This window comes from Larimichthys crocea, chromosome VIII (assembly GCF_000972845.2).
Source record: "Larimichthys crocea isolate SSNF chromosome VIII, L_crocea_2.0, whole genome shotgun sequence".
NCBI classification, from domain to species: domain Eukaryota; kingdom Metazoa; phylum Chordata; class Actinopteri; family Sciaenidae; genus Larimichthys; species Larimichthys crocea.
In genome coordinates this window covers 14,238,612-14,263,219 of record NC_040018.1, presented here as the reverse complement: position 1 = coordinate 14,263,219, position 24,608 = coordinate 14,238,612, and the positions used below count along the sequence as shown (strand labels likewise).

Sequence of the window (24,608 nt, the reverse complement as noted above, 5' to 3'; positions counted from 1 at the left end):
TGGGTTGATAAAAAGAGGGGTAAGGGGAGAGCGGCTGAAAGTTCTGCTCTCTATGGTTCCTCCTTGAAAAAACACTGCACTAGATGAATAAATCACCGATGTGTCATTAATCCGTGCATTCACACGTTGATCTTGTATTTGGGGGCTGTCGCGTCTCCACACTTTTATCCGCTAGTGGGCGCGCTGGTATTTGAAATGGAGGATTAGATGCAAAACAACGGTGCATGATCGTACATGATCACCAGTCCACATGAGAACAACCCTGAAGAGTCTTGCATTCTGTTTTTATTTTGTGTGATATAAAAACAAGCAGAAGAAGCACGTGTCATCTTTTTAACCAGCACGCCCTGCTTCGAAATGTAAAAAAAAAAAAAAAAGGGGGATTAACCCGAGCTGTCGCAAAGTGTCGCAAAGTGTCAGTTAGCTGGAAGCGAAGCAGCGCCCCCGCGCGGCGGTGAGCGGCCGTGCGGCAGCCAGGCGAGCAGACGACCTGCTGGGTAAACAAGAGTGGATGCCTCGGAACAGGAATGGCAACTTCGTCGAGGGCTAATAGTGAGACATTTCTATCTATGTCAAATCGAAACATAACAGAGAGGTCGCGCTAGCTTTTAAGATTCGACAGGGTTGGTTTGCGGGTCAAAGCGGGCTGAGTGTAACCGGGTATTTGCTGAGTAAAGTGGGACTAGCCTTTATGTTAGCTTAGCTCGTAGCCATCCAGGGCCCATTGCCTTCGACTCTGCTTCTCGGATCAGCTCCGGGACTGTGTTGTCAGTTTCACAATCCCAGCCTCCACACCGTCCTCGGATCGCGATTTCTATGTAGGCCTGCCTAGTTACACGGAGGGTTTAACATTTTAGACAAGTGGCCCGTGTTTTTTTTTTTTTTTTTAACGCTTGTCATTATTTCCTCACAGGATTTAACCTCACATGTTACAAAAGGGACGGTGACACATTTTGAAAAGAAAAAAGAAAAGAAAAAAAAAAAGGACTTAGACTCAGGTACGTGTTGTCTTTGTTGTCTTCTGTCTGCTGGAGTAACGTTATGTGTCAGGCTAGGTGGCTCTCTGTCCACTCTCTCCTGATCCCTTATTGTAATAATCTGAGTTACTAACATTGGATATATTCAGATTTTTTTTAGTGCTTCTCCGTTAACACCAGTGTCTCTGGCCTGAGTCACTTGAGCAGCGTTTGTGGGATACAGACAGACAGACAGACAGACAGCAGCCGAAGCTTATTGTAATTGTGAAACTATGCTTAGCCCCAGTTTCAGGCTCGATGCTGTCAAACTAAATAAATCTATGTAGCTCTGTTTTTTTTTATTGCTTGGCTCGTCAGAGTGGTTGATAGATTTCACAGGAAGAAGGCACATTAGGTATCGTTAGCAGCAGCTCAGCACTCCTGTCTCAGTCGTACATCTTGTATTTGGTTCAGCTACTGTTGCCATTTCTGTTACAGCATATATTTTCTGCCACGAGTAGCTGCGACCGGCTGACTTGGTTGTATGTGCATCATCTCTTACTTATCTCTATCTTGTTTATGGAACATTTGTGCGGTTCAGCCTTGATGCATGGGGATTTTTTCCACCACCACCCACCACCACCTTCCTTCAGAGCTGTCCTTTGAGGCCCCCTGAATTCATGCATGTCATTGCGCAGCTTTCTCTGTGGCATCTGAAGGACTCTCAAACATCAGTGAGTTGTGTGTTTTAAAAAAAACACACACAGAGCCTTGTGGTGTGTGTGTTGTAGATGGTAAGTAGTAATGCCTTTCAGAAAAGGCATCACCTGGCACCGTGAACCTCATCAGCCACATTGCTCAGAAGTTGACAAGTAGCGTTTTATTATTCTGGAATTAGTTGTGAGTGAATATTAAAATGACATCGCTTAATGTGTTTTAAGTCTATAATAGCATTTCCGATGCAGTGCAACATTCATCACTGCACATTAACACATGCACACTATTACCCTGCAGCGAACACCATAGGGAATGTTGTTGTGTTACATTTTTGCTGAGAAGCCAGAGAGATGGAAAGTAAGGACTCTGTAGTAATTTTTGTAGCTGCGTACTGTATTGTAATTGTTATTAGACTTGAATTTGATAACTACCGAGGCCTCACTAAGCAACACCGTGTCGTAAATGTAGCATTTGACCATGTTTGGTAGGCTTTGTTTGTGACGAAGATTAAATTACCTAGTTTAGTCTCAGCAAATAATGTGGATGTGACAAGCAAAGTGTGTATTAGTTTTTGTTTTTCTTGGGTTGCTTATTATCACTTCGGACACACAAGGTTGGTACAGTGTGTTGCTCAATCGCCTGCGGAAATAGTAGTTCAAAGTTCAAGTAGTTTTTCTTGTATTGCCGAAGGAGCCTACAATTCGGCAATGCTGGAATTTGACGGTGATCCGGGAGACTTTACACCGCTGTGAAAATTCTCCCACTGCAACATGCCTGAAGAGTCCCTTTCTCTTAGGAGTATCAGTGAACACAAATACAGAACTGTCCCAAAGTCATGACATCAACCTGAGAATCAGTTTCATGGTGGATGTCCCAGTTTTATTGAGTCTGAAATGTGTTGCCTGGGATGAACGATAAAGCAAACACACCAGTATTGACTCAGCCATGACTTTTGACTCAGCCTCTGGGTATTTATTTCCTATCTTTAATCAGCAGCCTTCACTCACAATGTCTTCATTTGTACTAACAGGCAGAATTAACACATTTCACAACATGGAGGGATGTTATGAGCTTTTTTTTAAAGTGGATGTGTTCTGCTCTGCTTTGAGTTGTTTTCTAAAAGGGTTAATGTTGCGCAGTTTAGTGTAGATATTATATCATCTTTTTTTTTATTATTCTTATTTTAAACATGTTGTCCCTTGTTTAAACTAAAGTTGGTTTCCTGGGTGGGCTTTTCTTAAAAAGATATTTATTAATTATTATCAATTTATGAGATGCTCCACCAAAGCCCAGCGATACTCCCTCTGTCCCTGCGAAATGTGAAGACATGCATTCATTAAAGGTCATTTAAATGTTGTTTGTGATGGTGTGATAAACGGACTCCATAATTTTAAGATTCAGTCATATTTATAGTACACTGTAGCAGCTAATTAATGTGTTCTCTGATCACATTGTCGTATTTCCTTTGATCTTGACAAGCTGCCTGAGTCCGTCACTGGGCTGCTGGTGACTTGCTTTTAATTTATTTATTATTTGAATTAACTGTTCATTTCGGAATTGTATTTTATGGATGAGTTAGGAGATACAATGGGTTAGCTCATTAGTCAGAATCATAGTTAGATGTGAACACTGCTTTTTGTTGTGAAATCAGCCTTTTATATGAAAGGTCATGCAGCAGAGCATCTCTAACTGTTTTCCTTTCTTTCTTTCTTTTTTTTTAGATTTTGTGAGATGCAGTGGATAGACGCCTAGGAACTGATGCGAGTGCCCTTGCTGTTTGCCCTTTGAGGACAGACCTGCCACCATGAAGAGTGAGGTGCCATCTGAGGCCTCCAGCAGACAGGAGCATCTGAAGGAGCCACTGGTGAACCCAGAGCCCATGGAGGCAGCCAAGAGCTTCCCTAACAACATGGAGGTGATTGGAAAGGCAGGCAGCGAATTTGAAACCCTGTGCGAGTCCAGGCATCTGCCAACACATAGAGACTCAGAGCGGAGCCTCCCCGGGCGCAGAAAAAGAAAAGGCCAACAGGCAGGGCCGTCAGACTGCTCGCTGAAGGAGGGCCACATCAGTGAGAGCTCACTGGCCCCTCAGCGTCCCAGGGTAGAACTTTTACAACACCCCAGTGAGGACGAGCATAATCACGAGTCCTCTTTTAGTGACTGTGCTTCCTCCCCTTCCTCTAGCCTGCGGTTCGGGGACTCGGACACTCTCAGCTCAGAGGACGAGGGGGAAGCTGGAGCAACAGGGGGCCAACACAAGGCTCCTGCCCTGACAACAGGAGGAGCCACCGGAGTTGGCCTGCGCCCTGTTCTGGGTCGAACTCGGGGGAATCGCTCTCATAAGTGGGTGCGGTCTGAGGCGGAGCCAGTGCTGCTGAAACGGCCGTGTCTGAGCAGCCGGCGGCCTCTGCATAGGAAACGCTTTGTGAAAACAGCTCCCGGAGGGGGTCCGCGGACTCAGAAGCAAAAGGAGAGACTACTATTGCAGAGGAAGAAACGTGAAGTTATTGCACGTAGGAAGTATGCTCTACTCCATAGCAGCAGTAGTTCTAGCAATGAGGTGAGTAGTGACTCGTCCTCCCCCTCTTCTACCGAAGCAGAAGATGAGCTGTATGTAGATGTCAGCAGCACCAGCAGCCAGCCCAACAGTGCTACTGTTGCCACAGGTAATTATAAACCACGACTCAATTGTAGTTGTATCTTTTGTGTTGCACTGTAATTTCTGCGTTCCTTCCCAGATATGTCGTTTTCCAGTATGAGCTATGTTTACGTAGGCTATGTCATATGGTTGAAAGCTTTGTAAACCAATAGGAAAGGCTTAAGGACCATGATGCTGTGTCATCGCAGTAAGATCACCATGACATTGTGGACTACAGAGGCCAGGCTTTGCAGTCAGGATCAGGCATTATGTGACTGTATTTTTAGGCAGCAGTAGTTGCTAACTGATCAGTAAAAGAAAGTTTAGATGATTTATAGACTATTAGACAACACAAGTTTAATAGATTTGTTATAATTGAGCTGTTGTTTAGCTCAGTTGGTAGAACATCCGCCCCATGTACAAAGGCTCAGTCCTTGCCACGGCGGTCAAGGGTTTGAATCCGACCTGTGGCTCTTTCCTACATGTCATTCCCCATCTCTCTCTCCCCACATTCCTGTCACTTCTCTGTCTTTGTCAAATAAAAAGCTCAAAAAGGCCAAAAAAAAGTCTTGAAAAAAAAAAAAGATTTGGTATAATTATAATAAAACAAGCAAGATGGTGCACCACAAATGTAGGCAATTTGGGGTATCAGTATCTTTCCAAAGGAAAGTTCAACATGTGGACTGGAGGGAGCCGGAGATTGAACTGCCGATCTTACAACGTTGCACAAACAAAAGCCAATCCAGCATGAAATAACATATTTTAATTTAAGTACATTGATGCAATGTGAATTAATATGCACTGAAAAGCAGAACAGAAAAACAGAAATGGGTGGTGCTGGAGGAGAGGTCAATGCGTGTTGCAATGAGAGCTTGTCTTACATTTTTAATCACAAAAAAGGTCGTTAGTGTAGTGCTGCTTTTAAGTGAATGACTTAAAAATGAGTTAAACTCCCACTTCCTGTCACTGTACAATCAGGAATGAATTGGCTATAAAGCAGAAGTGTGATGTTTCTAAGTGATCTCACTGTGTGTTTACTGAAGCAGGATCAAGAGTCCTCATGTTTTCATTCCACACCTGCTGATTTCATTGTGGCTCTCCACCAGGGAAGGATAAGTAAACAGAGGTCCACCTTGCGTAGTGCAAACACGCTCATAAATAGTTCTTGCCCTCCATTTCGCAGCGCCACATGAAAAAACAACTCGGAGAAAAATGTAACAAACTGTGTTCCAGCTTTTGATTTCAGTTTTCCATAAACATGGTCTACATAAGAATAGTATCTGTATGTTTTTGCAATGGCTTGGACCCAGCTGATAAAGGAATAGCTACTCCCCTCTGCTTCTCAGGGCCCCACACCTGGCAGGCTGTAATGGAAACTGCAGTCTGTACCTGTTGGAACAACATGGTTATGCAGCTCTTAAATCTAAACCATAGCTTCCTGCTTACATTCTCAACAAAATGTGCAAATAAAATCCTACTTTCTAATAAGAAATGATCCAGTATTTACAATAGGAGTCCGTATATTCTTTAAAAGAAAACCCTAGCTCTACCTTGGTTCATTGTTTTCCTCATGTAGCCATTTAGCCTCAGCAATATTTCTGCTGCTGTGGTCCTAGGGGAGAATGGAAAGTTAGTTGTTGTGCCTCTATGGTGGGAGAGCAGGGGGAGAGAACTCAGACACTGAGAGCCTTTGCATAGAAACAGCAGGTCTCGGAGGGAAAACTAGGCATTTGTTTACAGCAGGGGCAAAGCAAGAAGGCAAGTGATGAAACCTGCTTTCTAAATGCTCTGAGTTGGAGCAGGTGTGTGATGTAGCCAGGAAACGGTTTAATCCTACCTCTAACCTGAGGTCAGTGGAAGATATTAAATGTGAATAAACAATTCACTTTGAATGCAGGTCACACACGGATTGTTGTTTTAATAAAATCAAATCTAAAATAAAATACTGACAATTCCTCACACCAAATCTCTGCCATCATCAGTGGCAGTTTTAAAAAAGGTCTTGGGTGTATTGCACGTCATGTGGCTTCAGAAACACTATATAGTTACATAGTCATGCTAGGAGTAGTAATAGGTGTTGTTTAGCTAACCACACAGTGGTTACACTTTGCAGATTGTAGGTAAGGGGTTGTTTTTTGTGTAACCACATGCAGCCTTCACCAGAGGCAGCTAGACTTGCAGAGGGTGCTAAGCAGCAGTACTCAGGAGACAATTGGAATAGAAATAACACTGGGGATTAGGGACTTTACTAGCATGACAAGTCACTTAGTGATGTGCACAAACACAGTAACAACATTTTATGCTGCAATAGTTTAGCATCTAAATGCCCTGTTCTTAATATAGATTCAAATATGTAGGTTGAAAAATATTTACAACATATACTGTCTGCCATATAAGGTTTGCTCAAGATTTACATGGACGATTGTAGAAGAGAATTTGTAACTTTGAGTCATACACCAGATGCATGAGTCAGCAGCTCTCATTTACACTGAGAAATTGTGACAATAATTAGAAACAGGCACGAAGGCCGTAAGCACAAACCTTCATTGTGCATGACTATATGCTGTGTATGATCTCCATCATAAAGGACTAAAACTGTAGATTTTATGCCTGGCCTTGAACCGTAGGATAAACCAGTAGATTAACTTGAGTGTTAAGTTATAAAAAAAACACAACACAGAATCTATTTGGGGACGCTTTGCCCTCATCGCCCTCCCAACGACTTAGTAGTGTCTCCATAGAGAAGGCTGAGGACAGAGAATGTTGCATGTGTCTCAGATGAGTTTGCCATGATTTGAACTTGTTTGAGTAGGCTCCTTGTGTGTGCATTAATACATACAAATGCAGGACCCCTAGAGTTGAAGTATTGGCAGGGATCTTCAATGATTGCATCTCACTTTGAAATATGACATTTGTTTTGACAGAAGAGATGTAGTTGTTATAGCCCTTAGGGTCTACATTTGTAATCATTTCCATCTTTTCATCTATTGTCATTGAGAAAATAACTATGCCCTACTCTCTTCTGTCTGATCTCTCATTGCAACCATATAGGTCTACTAGTGAACACACCTTAGGGGGCTATCAAGGTATTAAGTCCAGGCAGAGATGAAGACAGATCTGTTGCATAGGGAGCCAATCACAGGGCAGAATTGGGAACTTTGAAGGGAAAAAAGCCAATCCCAGTGCCAACAGAGTTGAGCACAGATGACCTACATTTCTCATTTCTCCTGTTAGACCATGATGAAACTAGAGGAATACTATCTGGCCACTCAAACAACTTGCTTGGTTTTAGAATAAGCCAAAGTAAATGGAGCACATGCTTTCTGGAAATAAAAGGATGTACATTTCGATGCTGTGTGACAGTAAATGCAGCAGCGTAGTGCAGTGTATGCACAGTATTTTGGAATATACCTGCCATTGGGTATATTCTCTTCTAAATACCCTCTGATGTGCATCATTTAGTGTTTTCATGAGTGGATATAGTAAGGAATGCTCAACTCAAAATGCATGATTATGTAGTTCTCTCATTTGTGTGTGAGTCAGTATTTATTGCAATATCTGCACATCCTCGGTGGCTAATGTTGATTTCATAATGAACCTTACCCACTTAAGTCATGCAGCAGAAGTTAAGTTGACAAAGTGCAAATACTACAGGCCCATTTTTGGGTGAGCTAAATATGCAAGAGTCATCTTACATGTCACTGTTTATAACACGGGGTGTTTATCCTTTGCTGGACAGACTTCTTTAAAAGATAATATGGGCCATAAAATATAGCAACTTCTCCAGGCACCTGAGTTTTATGCATATGAACTATGCACAAATCTGAATATGTTTATTTGTTGTTTGCACTTAAAAACCTCAAAAATGCATATTGGTTTTATTTATAGTCATCAAACTGTTCACAACACTTTAATGTGTTGACAGTAGAGTGTGTAGTTAAGTGCAGAGATGAACCAACTGCAATTTTCTTGATTCTGTTTTTTGAGGTCTGACCTTCCGAATATGATTTCCGGTTGGAATTTACACAAACATCACTCCTCTTTGTTCATAATAAAACTTAAAACTTAAAAAAAAACTTAACCAGGTTACAGAAGCTTCTCTCACTCTCAACAAATCTCTCATTAAAAAAGTCCTTCAGGTTAGACGGAATGAAATCTGACTGTAAATGACAGTTGCAGCTCCACCTTATTTTAGTGTTTATTCACAAACTATTTTAATCTGCTCACCTTGCTGTTCCCTTCAGTTATTTTTCAAACACATGCATACACACACCTACACTTCTGCACACACGCCGGCTTGCTCCACCACACCTCCTTCTGTTTCTCTCCCTCTTTTTTGGATATTTTCATAACACGAGCTGAGCTACTCATTTAATATGAGACTGAGACATAAAGATACAGGGGTGCATCTCTCGTGAAGTGTTAAAATCAAGTGAAGAGTCGTCAGAATAAGCTTCAAGTCTTTGTCAGATTGTATGTGTGTGCGTCAGTGCTATACTAAATTCATCTGGTGTGTTCAGGTGCTCTGGATGAGGATGTGGTGGTCATTGAGGCAACTCCAGCTCCAGCTCCTGCTGTACCTGCTAGCGAGGAGATCAACGTCACCTCAACAGACAGTGAGGTGGAGATCGTCACAGTCGGAGATGGTTTCAGGTGGGCACCTCAACTTTTTTAAGGTGTTGAATATGAATTTTATATTGGCTGTGTACTCTGACATTTTTCCAATTTGTTGCATGATCTAGGGTAAGTTAAAGTTGGACTGTGGCTCAAATATAGTGTTTAGAAAAAGTTTCAAACTTATTTGGAAACAGTTTTCATCAAAGAGTGAGATCATTGGGAAAGTAATGGAAGAAATTGAAAATGCTTGAAAATGGACGAGTCAAAACGAAGCAACCAAACTCCCAACTCCACAAGCCAGAGCATTTAGTGGTCCAGTGCGCCTCCTTGCACTCTGGTTGTTGTAGATTATCTGTCTTTTGAGCAAAAGGAAATGCCACAGCCCCTTTCTCTGGTTATATAGCACCAATGTCAAAAATATTTGTGTCTATCTACTGCATAGACATCCTAGATTTGTGAAAAGAACCATCTTTCCAGCTGTTTAAAACCCCTTCAGTATTGAACCCTACACCTTTATCACAAGTCTTGGCAACAAGGACCTATACTCACCTTGAAAAGGAATGGTGTAACCCACTTGGTCTATTTTTATTTTTTTATAGTCCTGCTGGATATAGTTAGTATAGAGTTTTGGGTTCCACTAGGACTAAAATTGAAGGAGCAGTTTATTTACATAACTGTAAATTAATCTTCAGCCAGATCAACGAATGTTGTTGTTCGTCTCTTCAGAGCAATTTTCTCTTGTGAGTAATCAGGTCTGTTGGAGCCTGAGGCTGAGGACAAGCATCTTCTCAGTGTCTTTTGCATGACTGGTCATGTGGTGTTGTTCCCCTTTCTTTAGAATACGAAGAACCCCATTTTTATATACTGCTAGGCCATACTGGTAAAACTATTTGTGTTGTTTGCTATGCATGGTTGTGGTTTTGTTTTTAGTTTTTTGATGTTCTAAAGCTGTAAGTTGAAATGTTTTAATGTCTGCTGTTGGTGGAGTGCTACATGTGAACTGGGATGGTGGTCAACAATATGTCGTCTCTCTAACAGTGGCTGTGAGCATCACACATCCTATAACTAATTACTTAAATGATAAAGTTTATTCCAAGACAATTACTTATAAAGAAGAGAGGCGCCTGATTTCAACACTTTCATTGCCACATAGACGCTCGATTGTAAGTGAAATGGTCTTCAGCTCAATTAATACCTCAACCACAGTATGTGTTAGGGTGTGCATTTAGGTGTAGCCATTGTAGAAGCTATAAGTGGAAAAAGGGCATGCATATGGTTCTCAGGGTGAAAGAGCACAGGAAGGGTGGGGTGCAGTGTAGTGCTCCGGTGAGTTTGCTTTGCTCGTGGATTCCATAGCTTCCATTGCCACAGAGAAAGAAGGCTGCATGTTGTTTATCGCAGTGAAACCACATCACTCTGAAGGGACCCGCTCAGTGCCTGTTATTTAATTCTTTCTTGAAACGCCACACATAAAGCTAACTCCTGCTTCTGTGAATAAAGGCTCATAATTAGCCTGTGTCATTGAGAGGCAGCTTAAGTGGTAGTGGAGTGAGATAGTAGTAGATTTTCACTAGTAATGACATTGCTGCATGTGCTGATGATTCAATGATAGAAGGATGTGTGAGCGGAAAATCTCTGGGCACAACATCATACATTCATTAATCATCCCTCCCACCACCTCGTGGGAATAGCTTTGATTTAATCCTTTAGATTTTGTGAAATGACAATTGCAACACACTGCATACCCATATCATGGCTATGCTATCTTTGTTACTGCACACCCCTAACTGGTATGGTCCCCTTTTTAAAGGACTTGGTTGAATATGGTGGTTGATAAGGGCTTTAAGAAACATGTAGTTGAATATTAATGTGTGGACAATCCGAGATTTGGAACATAGCGCTCTGTTTCTCAGCAAACTGTTAAATATTTACAGTGTGAAAGCAATACATTTACAAGAGATAGCTCCCACTGTCATTCTCTGCAGCCCACTCCATTTTCCTCACCCCACTAAGGATCTTATTTCCCCGTTCTCATAATATGACTTCCTGTCTTAATACTCCCCTAATTCCCCATGTAGGCGATTATGCAGCTCAATTCGCAAACCTCTGCCTCTGTGTTAACCTCTGTTTGCCATTACCATCGTCTTCAACACAGTATTTGTCCTTCTTCCCTATTTTATATTAATGTATAAGTAATATCTCAATCTGAAAAAAAATAAATAGTTCCCAGAATTGATTGTACCGAGCTTGGAATGCTGTGACTTGTCTAATCTGCCTGTTTTCCTGACTTTAAAAGATGTCCTGGCTCGCTAGAGAATGCAGGGATGAGCTTCCCTGAGTGGGGGGATGGGCAGCAGGGGAGCAGGAGGGCGGGGAATCGGAGACCAACAGAATGAGCAATGGAAGCTTTGTTTACACTGCCCATGGTCCGATTTGTGAATGAACGTTTGTGTGTAGTTTATGTCACATTAGGCACAATGCGTGTGCTTGACACACACACAACACTGCATATCATTACCCCAGCTTTGTATTTTTTGGTAGTGTAATAGTGTGTTGATAATCCAAGAAAGTATTTATTGTTTTTGTAACAGAAACACCTCTCTGAACAGAACAGTTCAACGAAACCACAAACTACATCCTCCAAAAAGACCATAAAGATGACTCAACACCTCACAAAAAACAGTTTAAACAAAACTAAACACTATGTGCAATGACAGGAGGATATACTGCAGTGCTGTTCTGTTAGGCCACATTAGTTTTAGCTACAGGGTTACCTAAACTGAGTGTAGTACATTGTCCCATATAATTCAGATGCACAGTGCACATGTAGCCTAGAATATGGCTACATTAATAAATAAAATTCTCTCCATTCCTTTGTGTTTTGTGTAGTGTATAGTAGTGTTCAATATAACATCTGTAGACAGAGCGTCTCTCTGTAACTTGTTGTGAACAGTATTTGGACTCAGCTTGTACAAAATGCGGACGCTCAAATACAGTTTTTCAGCCAACAGCAGCAATTTAAGGTCATGGTTAAAAATGTTTCTGAAATGGATGCAAAGCATCGCATTTTGAACTCAAACCTGCTCTTCCCACGTTGCTCAGTGACATGCTGTCAGTATGAATATCTTTATCTTTATCTGCTGGCTGTTGTTTATTTGTGCCGCTCCACAGTACGCTCACTTGCGAAGCAGTGCATGAAGAGAACATTCCAGTGTTTTTAACAGTGCTCTGCGGGGCGTGTTTGGCAGCAGGCTTAGCCAGAGTTCAATGAGTTACAATAAACAAGGATTACATAGCTGATATGGATCAATTAAAAAAAAAAAGGACACGTATAGTAGTTGGGCCTCAAAATATGTTGAATGTTAGACTTACTGTGTCTACAGCACATCAGGATTCCAGTGTGGAGCCAGTCCATGTATAAAATAGTCATGATGTGCCTGTGTTGAGACCCAGAAGGCATAATAGCTAACCGAAAATACAACCTACCTAAAATACAAATCTATAGCATGCAAGTCAAAGCTACTTACCCAATTTTTTAGGCTCTTTGTTTAAACAAACATACATTGTCAAGCAAAACATGTTGTAACAACATAAAGGGCGCGCATGCTGCTGTGTAATAAGTCATTATACCAGGCAGTTCTCTACTCAAAGAGTTAGAAAGTGACGTCATCGTATCCTTTGTGAAGACAAGCGCATTACTTTGGTCAGTGCAAGGCTCGGTGCCGTGACTACCACTCTGACACAGTACTATTCCGGCCGTGTATGATCTCACTCCCTTTAACTCCCAAACCAGCAGCTCACTCTACAGTATATTTCTGCAGTGCTCAGCCCTCAGTTTTCAGCCCACCTCTGATCCCCGGGGCATGTGTCTCACAGCACGTTGGCTTGGCACAACCTCAGCTTTGCCAAGACACCCATTCCCATAGTGTTCATGTTTACAATATACTGTTTTGCTCTTGCCCCCCCCCACCCTCAGGGGGTCATGGTGGTAAACAGATATTTACAAAATAATCCCAGGTCTACTTAATTAGGAACCGCTCCCTAGTGGTAACTCCTGCTCCCTGGGATCCACCCAGAGCAGAGCAGAGGAGTCTGGCCAATTAGATCCCAACACAACCACTATGTGCCCCCCCCCTCTGCTTTAACCACCCTCACTGCTGTGTGTTTTGTGCGTAGTCAAGTGTGTGTATGTCTATGCATGCATATGGGCACACGGTTGCTTTAGTGATTTGTGAAGTATGAAAAGTTAATAAGCTTCCTTCTTTATTCCACTCGCATTGTGCAGCATGTCTCGCAGGAAACTGAATTGGATGCAGGCAGTATGAGCTAATGGGAATCCCCCTTATCACAAACAGCAAAGAGGAAGGCATTTCCTGCATTAAAATACAACAGAGGAATGTGATCAAAGCTAAACTCTTTCAGCATTTAGCCCTCCGCATAATGAGGAATAGATTCACAAAGGCAGGACAAAGAGTTAAATATATGAGCAGGTTGCTAGTCTGTCACAAGGCTGTGCAAAAGAGAGACTTGTTACATTGTGTTACATTGATACCTGACCTGTCTGTGGCCTGGAGGAAATGCATGCAAACACAAGGAGAAAAATAATTCCAATAAGGATTTATTGAATCGCTTCACAATTTCTGTTTCTATGATTTAATAGGTAATAATCTATAATATGTAATTTGACACACCAAAAGCTGCATAATTATGATGAAATAGTGGCTAACCGGGTAGTGCTTTTGGCACTAAGTATACGGCCTTTTCCCTCTGCTCGTGTGTATTTTTTTTTAAATGCTCTCAGGGAACAGCGGTGAAATCCCCCAGCCACAAAGCTCCATGGTATCCAGCTTTACGGCACTCCCATACAGTCTCTAGTCTCTTGTCCCTCAGGGTCATCCCTCCTCCCTCTGATCACCTGGCTTTACGGCACTGTGGGGGGAAATGCAGCTATTCCCTGGCCTCTCACTCCAGTCTCAGAGAGCAATGGGTAGAGCGACAGGAGCCTTGGAGAGAGAAAATTAAAAAGAAGAAAAAACTAAGGACTGACGGCAGGCTGAGGGTGGTACAGACCACTCAAGCTCGATATAGAAAAAAGAAAGGTGGATGCAGAGCTCCATCATGGCCATTCGTTACTGGCAACATGCATTCCTGTCAAACACAAATGTAACTAATAACCTTAATAAAGGCTACAGTTATGTGTGTCAGGGCTAGGATCTCTGGAATTATACTGACATACAGATTGATCTCAGGCATTGTTAATGTTAATAGTTACACCAGTGCTTTTCCTGCTATGACAGTGGCGAGAATGTGGGTATTATTTCTTCTTTACAAAAGGTAAATGTCACAGATGACGTATTTGACTGATGTACAATCAAATTTGCTGTAATCTGCTGTAAATATATAACCCCCTAGGTAGATCTACAGGCTTTTTGTCAGGACTGTCCACTATTGCTTCTTCTAGCTGTGGAGTAGCAAATGCTTCGCTGAGCTGTGAGAATATTTCTGGTGAGAGAGGCAATCCTCTCCTGCAGTTGGCCGTAATAGTTTTTTTTTTTTTTTGTATGTCTCTGTGTCTACAGGTCACGCTCAGTAGGGGGTCTTGGCAGGATCTGGGCTAATAGTTGCTCCCAGAATCGTCTCCAGGAGCCACGTGGACGTCACAGACTCTCTACCGTCATCCAACCACTGCGTCAGAATGCTGGGGAGGTGGTGGACCTCACTGTGGATGAAGATGGTAAGAATACATGTGAAAGGTTCTTCATCCATGTACTTTGTCTGTTTAACCTCTTCCATTCACCTGCGCCCGACGTTACTATCTTTTGGAGGCTGTCTTGGGCTCAGCTTTAAAGCTAGAGTAAAGATATGAAAAAGTAAACATGTGAAGCTTATATTTTTCAGGTGACTGACAAATAAGGTTGATTATTATTAATATCATCACACAGCAGCCATTATTCTATTGTGCTTTATTTGTTTTTGTGAATAAAGTTGACAAGAAATATTTTATATTTAGTTTATGTAAATTAATTTAATCAAGTAATAAAAAAATATCTTTAGTATCACTGAAAAAAAACCTATTAGATTAATCTCTTTTAATATTTTTTATGATAACAGATCTTGAAATCAACTAATCAAATAAAAACTTGGGTTCATACTATGTTTTAATAACTCTAATGTGCATCAATTAACCACACAGTGACAAGAATAAAGAGCTTGTTGTTCTATGTTAACCTCGGGCAGTGCCACATTTATTTGCATTTCTTTCCACAGAACACAAATATTTTATTTTCTGTAAGAGGACTGCTCGTAACCTCAGGCATCTGTGTGACTTAAGTCCAGTGTCAGTGTCTTTATCAGCCCACTCCTCTAACAGATAGTAAAATGGTAGAGCAGCGAGTATTAGAGTATTTGCATTTCTTAGGAGAGAGAGGGGAAATTAATTTGTGAATATGAAAAGCAGATGGGGTGTACACACTGGAATGCTAATAACGTCTGCTCTTTTCGATGGCTGCTAAGCCTCTGCAGACAAGTACACACATGGTACAATCCATGTCAGGACTCTTTATTATTATTATTATTTTTTTCAGACCAAGTCAAATCAAGATGAAGTCTATTTCTATGGCCTAAAATCACAACAGGGACCTTTACAATCCGTACAGTGTAGAACATTCCCTGTCCTCAGACAAAGTGTGGGTGATTTGGGAAAAAAAACCCATAGTCCGACGGCAAAAAAAATTATTTACACGTTGTCATTAATCCTTCCTTCCTTTCTTTTGTCCACAGATCTCTCTGTTGTGCCAACAACCTCTAGCAGCATTCACCCCCAAACAGTCAGGTCGTCCTCATCATCTTCCCATCATGCCTCTACCTCAGAGCTCAATGATGCCCCAGGCCCTTCCACTAGTTGCCCAGGCTCAATACCTGAAAGTATGCACACACAGAGGCCAAGTGGCTCAACTCGCACAGCCACAGAGGGTAAGACAGGACATGGCATGTTGAGACGAGTTGCTCTAGACCATTTCATGTGCACTCTTCTGCTCTGGAGGCAGCTTGGGTCCAAGAATGATTCAGCTGCTGATAGTTTGATAAATACTGTGTAGTCGCATGACGCCATATAGATCATTGTTGTGCCTGAAAATGCTAACCTGCTCTCCCATCCTATGTTTTTCTAATCATATATCTTACTCTCATCAGATGACGGCAGACCCGGTTTATCAGGTACAGGCGGAGAAAACGCAGGGACGGCCATGCCTAGACTCCCATCCTGCTGTCAGCAGCACTCCCCTTGTGGAGGGCCCTCCCCTGGTCACCTGTCCCTGAGCCACTCCCATTCAAGCTGCCTGCAGGCGTCGTCCTCCCAGCAGACCACTGGTTCTCAGCACAGCCACAGCCACGGACACGGCAACGCTCACCACTTCATCCACCATGTCCATCACCCAGCACCACAGCCCCCGGGCACCCTGCCCTTTCAAGAGCCGAGCTGCCCCGTGGAACGACCCAGTGCTCTGCCCGCACCCTGCGCTGGAGTTAGCAGCAGCAGCAACAATAGTAGTAGCAACACAGGCCACTACCATGACCAGGTATGTCCATACTGATTACTCATTAGTCACTCATCTATAATGAGTCATAAATGAAAAGTGTTTGAAATGATCTTACATCATTTTATATTGTGCTAACTCTCCTTTACTCCTTTATCTAAGCTTCACTATGCATCATTCTACCCTCCTCCCTCTCAGTTAGTGAAGGTCATGGTCCAGTACTTGTTAGTACTCGAGATGAGTTCTCGCCTTGAAAATGCATTTATCTAGAGACTGAGTGGAAACGCACTACACAAGGGATCCTTTATATTCTTTTCAGAAAGAAACATTCTCCAGGTAAATGAAGGTTTAACTGAACGTGTTATATGGCGGATGATTTGTGTATGACTTGTGCGTTGACTGTATTTGAATGGGGATGATGATTTCAAAGAAGTCTCATTTAGTATTCCACAGGAGAAGTTTGTCCCTCTTCTTTCCTTTATAACATCTCCCTTCCTTCCACAGCAAACTCTGCCAGTGGACCTGAGCAACAGCAGTGTTCGGAGCAGTGGAAACAGTGGGGCCAGTTTCCATGGCAGCACCTCGGCTTTTGACCCGTGCTGCCCAGGCTCCACCTCACGGCCTCCTGCTTACGTTTCCCAGGCCACCCCTGGGCCCAGCCAGCCAGCTGCGGTGGACTCGTTCAGCTCCTCCATGGTGGCTCAGCCCCAGCCACAAACACAACCCCAGCCCTGCAGACATTACATGCACCCCTCCTGTGAGTACACCACCTTCATGTAGTGCAAGAAAAGAGATTTAACTGAAATCACATTTAGTCATCAAACAGTGAGTTTAAATAAATTCATGATTCAATAGCACCACTATATATTTACATCTTTTTGCAATTATTTTTTATTTTGTGTTTTTTAAGCACCCAGTGATACAAAGAAAGAGAGAAAACCAAGCTCTACCTACAAATTCATCCATAAATGTCCGTACTTTAATAAATATGTGGGCACAAATGTTTCTATGTACATGTATACAATCAGTATCCATACAAATATGCCAACATCCACATATAATAAAAAACAAAAGATAATTTAAAAAAAAAGGTATATTAGAAAATATCATAATCAAGTATTCATCTACATAGACAGATAGCAGAACCGGCCATTATGAAACCAAAGTATATACAGTCGTCCCTCGCTATAACGCGGTTCACTTTTTGTGAACTCGCTGTTTTGCGGATTTTTTTAGTGTAATTTTGCATGCTTTTTTTACAGCGTACTGTACAGTATGAACGCGCATTGTGTGCTGTGTCCTAAATTGGCTAAGGGAGAACCCACATGTGTTGTGGGTCCTGATTAACTAAGGGAGTACTGTACAAAATGTGTGTAAAAAGGTGTATAAAAGTGTGTGGTTAGGGGTTTTACGGCCTTAAAACATGTATAATAATTGTAAAACTTACTTCGTGGATTTCGTTTATTGCGGGTTATTTTTATCCCCTGCGATAAACGAGGGACCAAATCTTTTGTAAATCTTTTTTAAAGGAGAACACACCAAACTATTACTGTTACTATGTGCTGTAGTAGACAAAAGAAAATGTAAGTTAATTTCAGTTGGACTTGAAGTGTCAGCTCCTACATTAAAAAAATTGATTGAAATTGGCAGACAGCTGAACTCCTAAAACTTCCTGCTAATAGTAATTAAACAGAGCCTGATGACTAATGTGCCAAGTGCTATGGGAGCTGTACCAGGAAGGGGTAGTTAATTGTTCACTCCAGAATAACTCAGTATGGAGAGTGAGGCAGTGTCAAAAGGCTCTGCTGGCACAGATGTGGTAGGAGAGTTAGTTGCTGCTGGTACCTACGCTCACATCCCTCTTTTCTGTCGCTCTTCCTCATTTTACTGTGCCTCAGACAAGTAGAAAGGATTAGAAGATTAGTAGAAATTAAAATGAATATTTATCAAATGGATGACTCACAGTAGTGGACTCGGATCGTTTTGTCTTTGCCAGAATGTGTCAGATTAATAGGAGAGAGTTTGTGTCAACAACAAAAAATGCCACAAAGGCATCGTCTGTTTCATGATGAGCCCAAATGTTTCTCTGCTGGCATAAAGAACAAATGTGGAACCCTTTCGCCCGCATGTTGACATGCCTGAGGTGAATGGTAACTAATGTTTTTGTCGTTTTCTGGTGACGCTATATTTATGTTAACAAATCCTGCAAAATTATCAACACCAAAAACTAATTGATCCCATTGGCAGATGTTACCTGCGTAGCTGAAGCCCGATGTAGCGTAATCCTCTGTGTCATGTAGCTACTGTGGAAGAAAAAACACCTAACATAAAAAATATGCACTAAGATAAACAGCCACATTGTTGTAGTTTATTTTCAGTCCTTGCCATATACACCTTCCTGCTGCCATAAATACTCACACAAAAGACTGAAAGTATATATTTGTGACCTGTGACAGAAATACACAATGTTAGAATTGGTCCATTAGATTTGTTAACAATGACAAAAAGAGTGTTAGCCTTTATTGTTTAAATATGTTTTTTTCCCTTCTCTTTCCTTAAACCCAGATGGCCCCCTAGCACGCTCACTGCATCATCAGCCCTCCTCCGCCTGTCCTCATTCCCATGGGAACCCCCAACTCACATCTCAGCCCCCTCCTCAAGGAGATTATGTTATTCCCCACACTGTCACCTTTCATCCACCACTGCCATCTCATCCTTCAGGCCACGCTGTGCCCCCTGCACCTCCCCCTCCTCTGTCTACCCACCACCTCTCTAGTTCAAGTGCCCCACTGGCCCAGCACCTGCCTACGGACCACCAGGCCCTGCCACACCATATACCGGCACTTGGAGCCTCGGTGCAGAGGCTTCATCAACACGAGATGCTGCAGAGGATGGAGGTCCAGAGGCGCAGGATGATGCAGCATCCCACGTGAGCACCATCGCCTAGCGTTTTTTTTTTTCTTTTTTTTTTTTTCTTCTCCATATTAATGTAAAAGATAAGACTCAAGATGTGAACCTGTGTTTTCCTTTCTCTGCAGACGAGCACATGAGCGTCCGCCTCCACACCCCCACAGAATGCACCCTAACTACGGCCATGGACACCACATCCATGTGCCACAAACTATGTCTTCCCACCCTCGCCAGCCTGAGCAGAGAACAGCATGGTCAGTATCAGAGGCGATGAGGCTCGGCAGATGGCTGGTTTTAGTCCTGATTTAATCCAAGTTTAATGTCAGCTAATCAAATATTTCGCATTTTTAATGTAACTCAGCGGTTCCTTGGTTTTATGTTCATCTCGATGGGAGAAAGTTTCAATGTAACGACAACTGATCACGTGTAATGTGTTCGTCAACAGGGAACTTGGCATCGAGGCTGGAGTGACCGTGGCACCATACCCTTCAGGGCACCTGCACTCCCACCTGCCCCACTACCACCCTCCCCCCAGACTGCACCACTTCCCCATCCCCTTCATGGTGAGAGGAACCCTCAGCCACACGCATACATTAGCGTAAATGAGAAAGAATCACTTTTATACAAAGTCTGGCTTAGATTAATGGTGTTGGCCCCTTATTTATAACACAAGTTATTTCAAGGATGGTTTGGTGAACCACATGAATAATGCATTAGCAATTAATAGTAGCTCATCAGGCATTTCAAGTGCACACTCAACACATCCACAAGCCTTGGGACAAATCCTGCACAAATACAGTCGACAGTTTCCCGACGTTATTGCTTTTTTTCCCCGTGGTCAGTCTCAAACGTCCAAACATTAGTTGTCTTCTACAATCAGTTCCCCTCTGCAGCATTGATTCAAGCGCACATAAAGTCAGGCTGCTGTTTTCCAAATGTGCTAAGAACTTCCACAGTTCATCGCAGCATGCACACTGCGAGTAGAGAAGTATAATCAAGGGATATGAAAGCAAATGTTGATGAACAGTCTCTGCAGAGTTCATTAGTTTTAATTTGTACCCATCCATGACCTTCATCATGATATAGTTGCCATGTGAACACACTGAGAGGCCCCTCTGCTTTGTTTTTAAATAAATTATCTCCTTAGAACTCATTAACATTTAGATTCAGAACTGCCACCAGCACTAACGGCCTACACAGACATTCAGAATATAAGATTCAGAGGGTTAACCGATACGTGGTATGTTGGATAATTATCACCTGAATCTGCAGGTGCCTTCAGCAGGGAGAAAGTATAGGAGGAGCCCTTCGATCCAAAAAGTGCAATCATTTATGTCAGGCTGAGATTATTTCAAACAATGTTTTCTCAAATTAAACAGAATGTGTTGTGTGTCATGTTTTCTTTCGTCCCTTGCAGCACACTGGCATATCTGAAGTGACCTACCCGCACATTCGGTACATCTCATCTAGAATGACTGGCTTTGGAAGAACCTACGAGGTGAGGGCTGTTTTGTTGTTTTAGAGTTTGGAGTTCACTCAGTTAAACGTCTCGCTATACTCCAGACTGCTGTAACTCAATTGGCAGAGCAAATCGGCCATTATTCATAATGTTGCTGGTTTGAACCGCCCCGAGCTCTGAGAGGAATTGACTTTTACATAAACAAGTATAACTCTCTGAGTCACACACTTCAACCGCTAAACTGGTGGGGATTATTGAATGAAAAGCCAAGCTTTAGGTGGTAAAAAGCACAGACGCAAGACACCGTCTGTCCAGGTGTACTGCTGTTCTGTGCCAAAGCGTACATGTGCACATCTGTCATTCTCTTAGCGGTTTGTTTACACTACTTCCATTCAGGACCTGCTGCATTTAGAGGAAAGATTGGGGACTGTGAACCGAGGAGCCTCTCAGGGAACCATAGAGAGGTGCACTTACCCACACAAGTACAAAAAGGTGAGGATTTGTGAGAGTGTGTGTGTGTGTGTGTGTGAGTGTGTTTAGCTATGTATACATTGTTATATACTGGATTTTGTAGATACTGTGTATAGATGTGCATGTCTGTTACAGTTTATTCTGGGACAGAGTGCACAGTGGTCTTTTGTGCTCATTTCAAGCGTCTGATGTTTTTGCCAGCATTTAGCAGAATACTGTAGTGTGTGAGATTGCAGCTGTGAAGACGTTGTTGGGCAAAAGTTTCCTTAGAGGTTTCCAAATGTAACTAAATAAGCAATCTAACACCCTGCCACCCAATACAGAAGGTGTTGGAGAGAGACATTGACCAAGAGTTAACCCCTGAAGCTTGGGCATCTATTGGGAAAAATATGCACGCAACCCCAGAATCGGTGAGAAATAATGAACAAATCAATTTGGAAACATGTCTCTGCTCACATGTACAGTAGATGTTAGTATTAGTCTTGGGGGCCAGGGAATTCGGCTCTAGAATAACTTTGATTTGGATAACTGTGATTTGTTTTAATATAGAGACAAGAGATAGAAAGTGTTTGTTTTTTTTCTTTCTGTTTTCAGGACAAAATGACCATTCTCTCTGTCCCCTAAAGATTTTAATGTTTTTTTTGTTCAAGTGTTTGTTCTACACAGTTACCTTGTTATGAAAATTATGATACATTTATATAATTTTAATTTGTATTTGTAAAGTTACCGCAGTGTCGTAGCTGAGCAGTTTAATGTGTTTAACAGAGAGCGATTAATAGGATTATTAACCATTTGTAATGAATCTGCTGAGGCAGCGTTACTGATCGATGCTGCATATCAAAAGTCTCGTTTCCAAATGTTTCCCGCTAACAGAGAAAGCTGCATGGTAAGCAAGACGAAGATGAGGGGGCAGATGAAGACACAGAAGAAAAATGCACCATCTGTCTGTCAATACTGGAGGAGGGGGAGGACGTCAGGTAAACGGCTCCCCTCTTGGGTGTTTGTTGCTCACATTGTTGAGTATGTTCAATTATGCTTTCAGGGGTGTGTCTGTGAGCCCGTGAACACACACATTTGGGATGGCAGGTGTAGCTGTTTCATTTTGCCACCGTCTCTCGAGATTTGTTTTTTTGTTTTTTAAAAACCCAAAGGTATAGTAATCAACAGAAAACCCCCGAGTGCCTTAAAATGACTGGCCTTATGGAACTGCTTTTTGGCACTCAGTCAGGTTTAAAGTTTAAAGACTGCCCTCTGTTGGCATGAAAGGAAGTGATTGTCACGTTTAGATTTTTATCCTGCTCTGTTGTTTTTTTGTTTTTTTTTCAAACTATAGCACACTACATGACTTGTTCTTTTAAATAGTTGTGGTCTGAACCATTAAACATGGACACAAGCTCTACAGCACATTAGGCTCTGACAACACAGATAATATGTGTTAATAGGATCAAATCATTGTTGGTGTAATAAGAAAAACATAGACTATGACCTAACTAACCTTTTAAACGGATAACTAATTCAAGCAGTTATTCACACAGTACACCACGATGACAAAAAACTACAGATAGGGAGCAACAAGTAGACCAGGAGACAAGGTGGACCACACTGTGTCCTGCTGATCATAGAAGGGAGACACGCCATGTATGTAGGCTGATTTTTAAAAAACAAGTTAATTCGATAACAGATGTGACTTACAGGCTGTTTCCCGTCTCTTCTGCCTCTCTTTCCCCTCCAGACGCCTACCATGTATGCACCTCTTCCATCAGCTGTGTGTGGATCAGTGGCTCCTCACCAATAAGAAGTGCCCCATCTGCAGAGTGGACATTGAGGCGCAGTTGTCTGCTGAGAGTTGATGCTGTTTTTCTAACACCCCCCCTTTTGTTGAAAATTTATTTTGAGATCATATTAATTTTCTCTTCAGTACTGCAGTCAACCAAAGATGGCATGAATTACCTGCGCAGCTCTACTACGAGAAAATAAAATAAAAAACATCTGACAAAAAAGCATTGAGCCTAGAGTGCCAGCTATCACATATTACTACAACAGCTAGAATTCTCCATTAAGGGTTTAAGATTTTATTGTATTTATAAAGCTTTTATGTAGCTTTTGATTGTTTCCTCAAGTGTCATTTTTGTTTTGTTTCTCTGCATGTTTCCTTGCAATGCATTTCTTTGCACATATAACGTGGGCTTAACACGGCCTAACAACTTGCTGGTGAGGATAGCTGCTCTAGTAAAGATGCATTTCTGTAAACCCAATGCCTCGCTTTACTAGAATAGAATGTCAGCATCCAGTTAAAAAAAAAAAAATCATTGCAGGATTCATTTTACCAATCATTGTATTGATTAGTTTATGTTTAGAAGATGTGGATTGTTAGTGAAAGATGTTTTTTAAGTAAATCAAGACATTCCTAACTAGGGAAATATGTTAACAGATCAGCTGCTGTATTAGTGCACACCCAGTATTCCTAGAGTGGAAATAAACTCCGATGTTCACCTCCCAGAATATGCACATGCTTTGCTACGATTCCACCTCCCTCCAGCAACCTCATTCGACTAAAACACCGTTATCGCCATCATCCGATGTATTCTAGAGAACCAGAAAAAGAATGTCACGTCCCTCTCATGACTGTTCTTTCTAACCCAAACGTTTGTTGGGGTCTGCTGTGAAGCCTTTTCTTCATTTTGTTGTTGGGGGCTCCTTCCCGCAGACGGGGCCTGTGATGGTTAACAAGGTTTCTGTAAGATGATCTCAGGTCTACATGTGTCTAAGAAATTTCACATAAGCCTGCGACCTGGGATCATTTTGTTCGTTTGATACTGGCAGTGGCGTTGACTTTTAATTTCCTGTGAGTGCGTGTGAGCGTGCGTGCGTGCGTGTTCAGAAGGAAATACACAGCTCAATTTGGGATAAAATATTTACTGTTTGTTCTCACACTTCAAAAACCATTTTATCCACCCTCCCTTTTGTCTCTCTGTAGTTGAACAGCAGCGTCCATTTTGGCTGCTGCAGAAAGAAAAAAAAACACTAATACTGTTGACTAACTCACTATCGCATAGACTTGCACAAGAGAGAAAAAGGTAGGAGAGTAGTAGTGAATATGACAGTGCACTGAGGCCATGTATTTCCACTCTGATGAATATTAAAAAAAAGGAAGAAAAAAAAAAAGATATTTTGAATGGAGTGTTGAAATGCAGTACTTAAAGCAGGTATCCATGCATTCATTGACTTAAAGGCACCAGGATCATATTCTGTGGGATTTATATTAGTTTTAAAAAATAATATTAATAAACTTGGATAACTCTTAA

At 41.9% G+C, this 24,608-nt stretch overlaps 1 protein-coding gene across 4 annotated transcripts; it reads left to right on the top strand.

The window, feature by feature from the left end:
* Nucleotides 1-143: 143 nt before the first annotated feature.
* rnf111 (ring finger protein 111) lies at nucleotides 144-24,608 on the top strand. 4 transcript variants are annotated; one of them, XM_010737621.3, is made up of 16 exons: nucleotides 159-552; nucleotides 914-998; nucleotides 3,395-4,339; nucleotides 8,832-8,964; nucleotides 14,508-14,662; nucleotides 15,709-15,900; nucleotides 16,120-16,505; nucleotides 16,968-17,220; nucleotides 19,029-19,392; nucleotides 19,502-19,627; nucleotides 19,819-19,936; nucleotides 20,791-20,871; nucleotides 21,229-21,324; nucleotides 21,627-21,713; nucleotides 22,177-22,280; nucleotides 23,036-24,608. In XM_010737621.3, the coding sequence occupies exons 3-16, from the start codon at nucleotides 3,478-3,480 to the stop codon at nucleotides 23,151-23,153; spliced, it is 3,075 nt and encodes a 1,024-aa protein (XP_010735923.2). In that variant the 5' UTR covers nucleotides 159-552; nucleotides 914-998; nucleotides 3,395-3,477; the 3' UTR covers nucleotides 23,154-24,608. The 4 variants fall into 4 exon arrangements, with proteins under 4 accessions (XP_010735925.2, XP_010735923.2, XP_010735922.2 ...); XM_010737620.3 differs by having other exon boundaries at nucleotides 159-818; XM_010737623.3 differs by lacking the exon at nucleotides 21,627-21,713 and having other exon boundaries at nucleotides 144-818.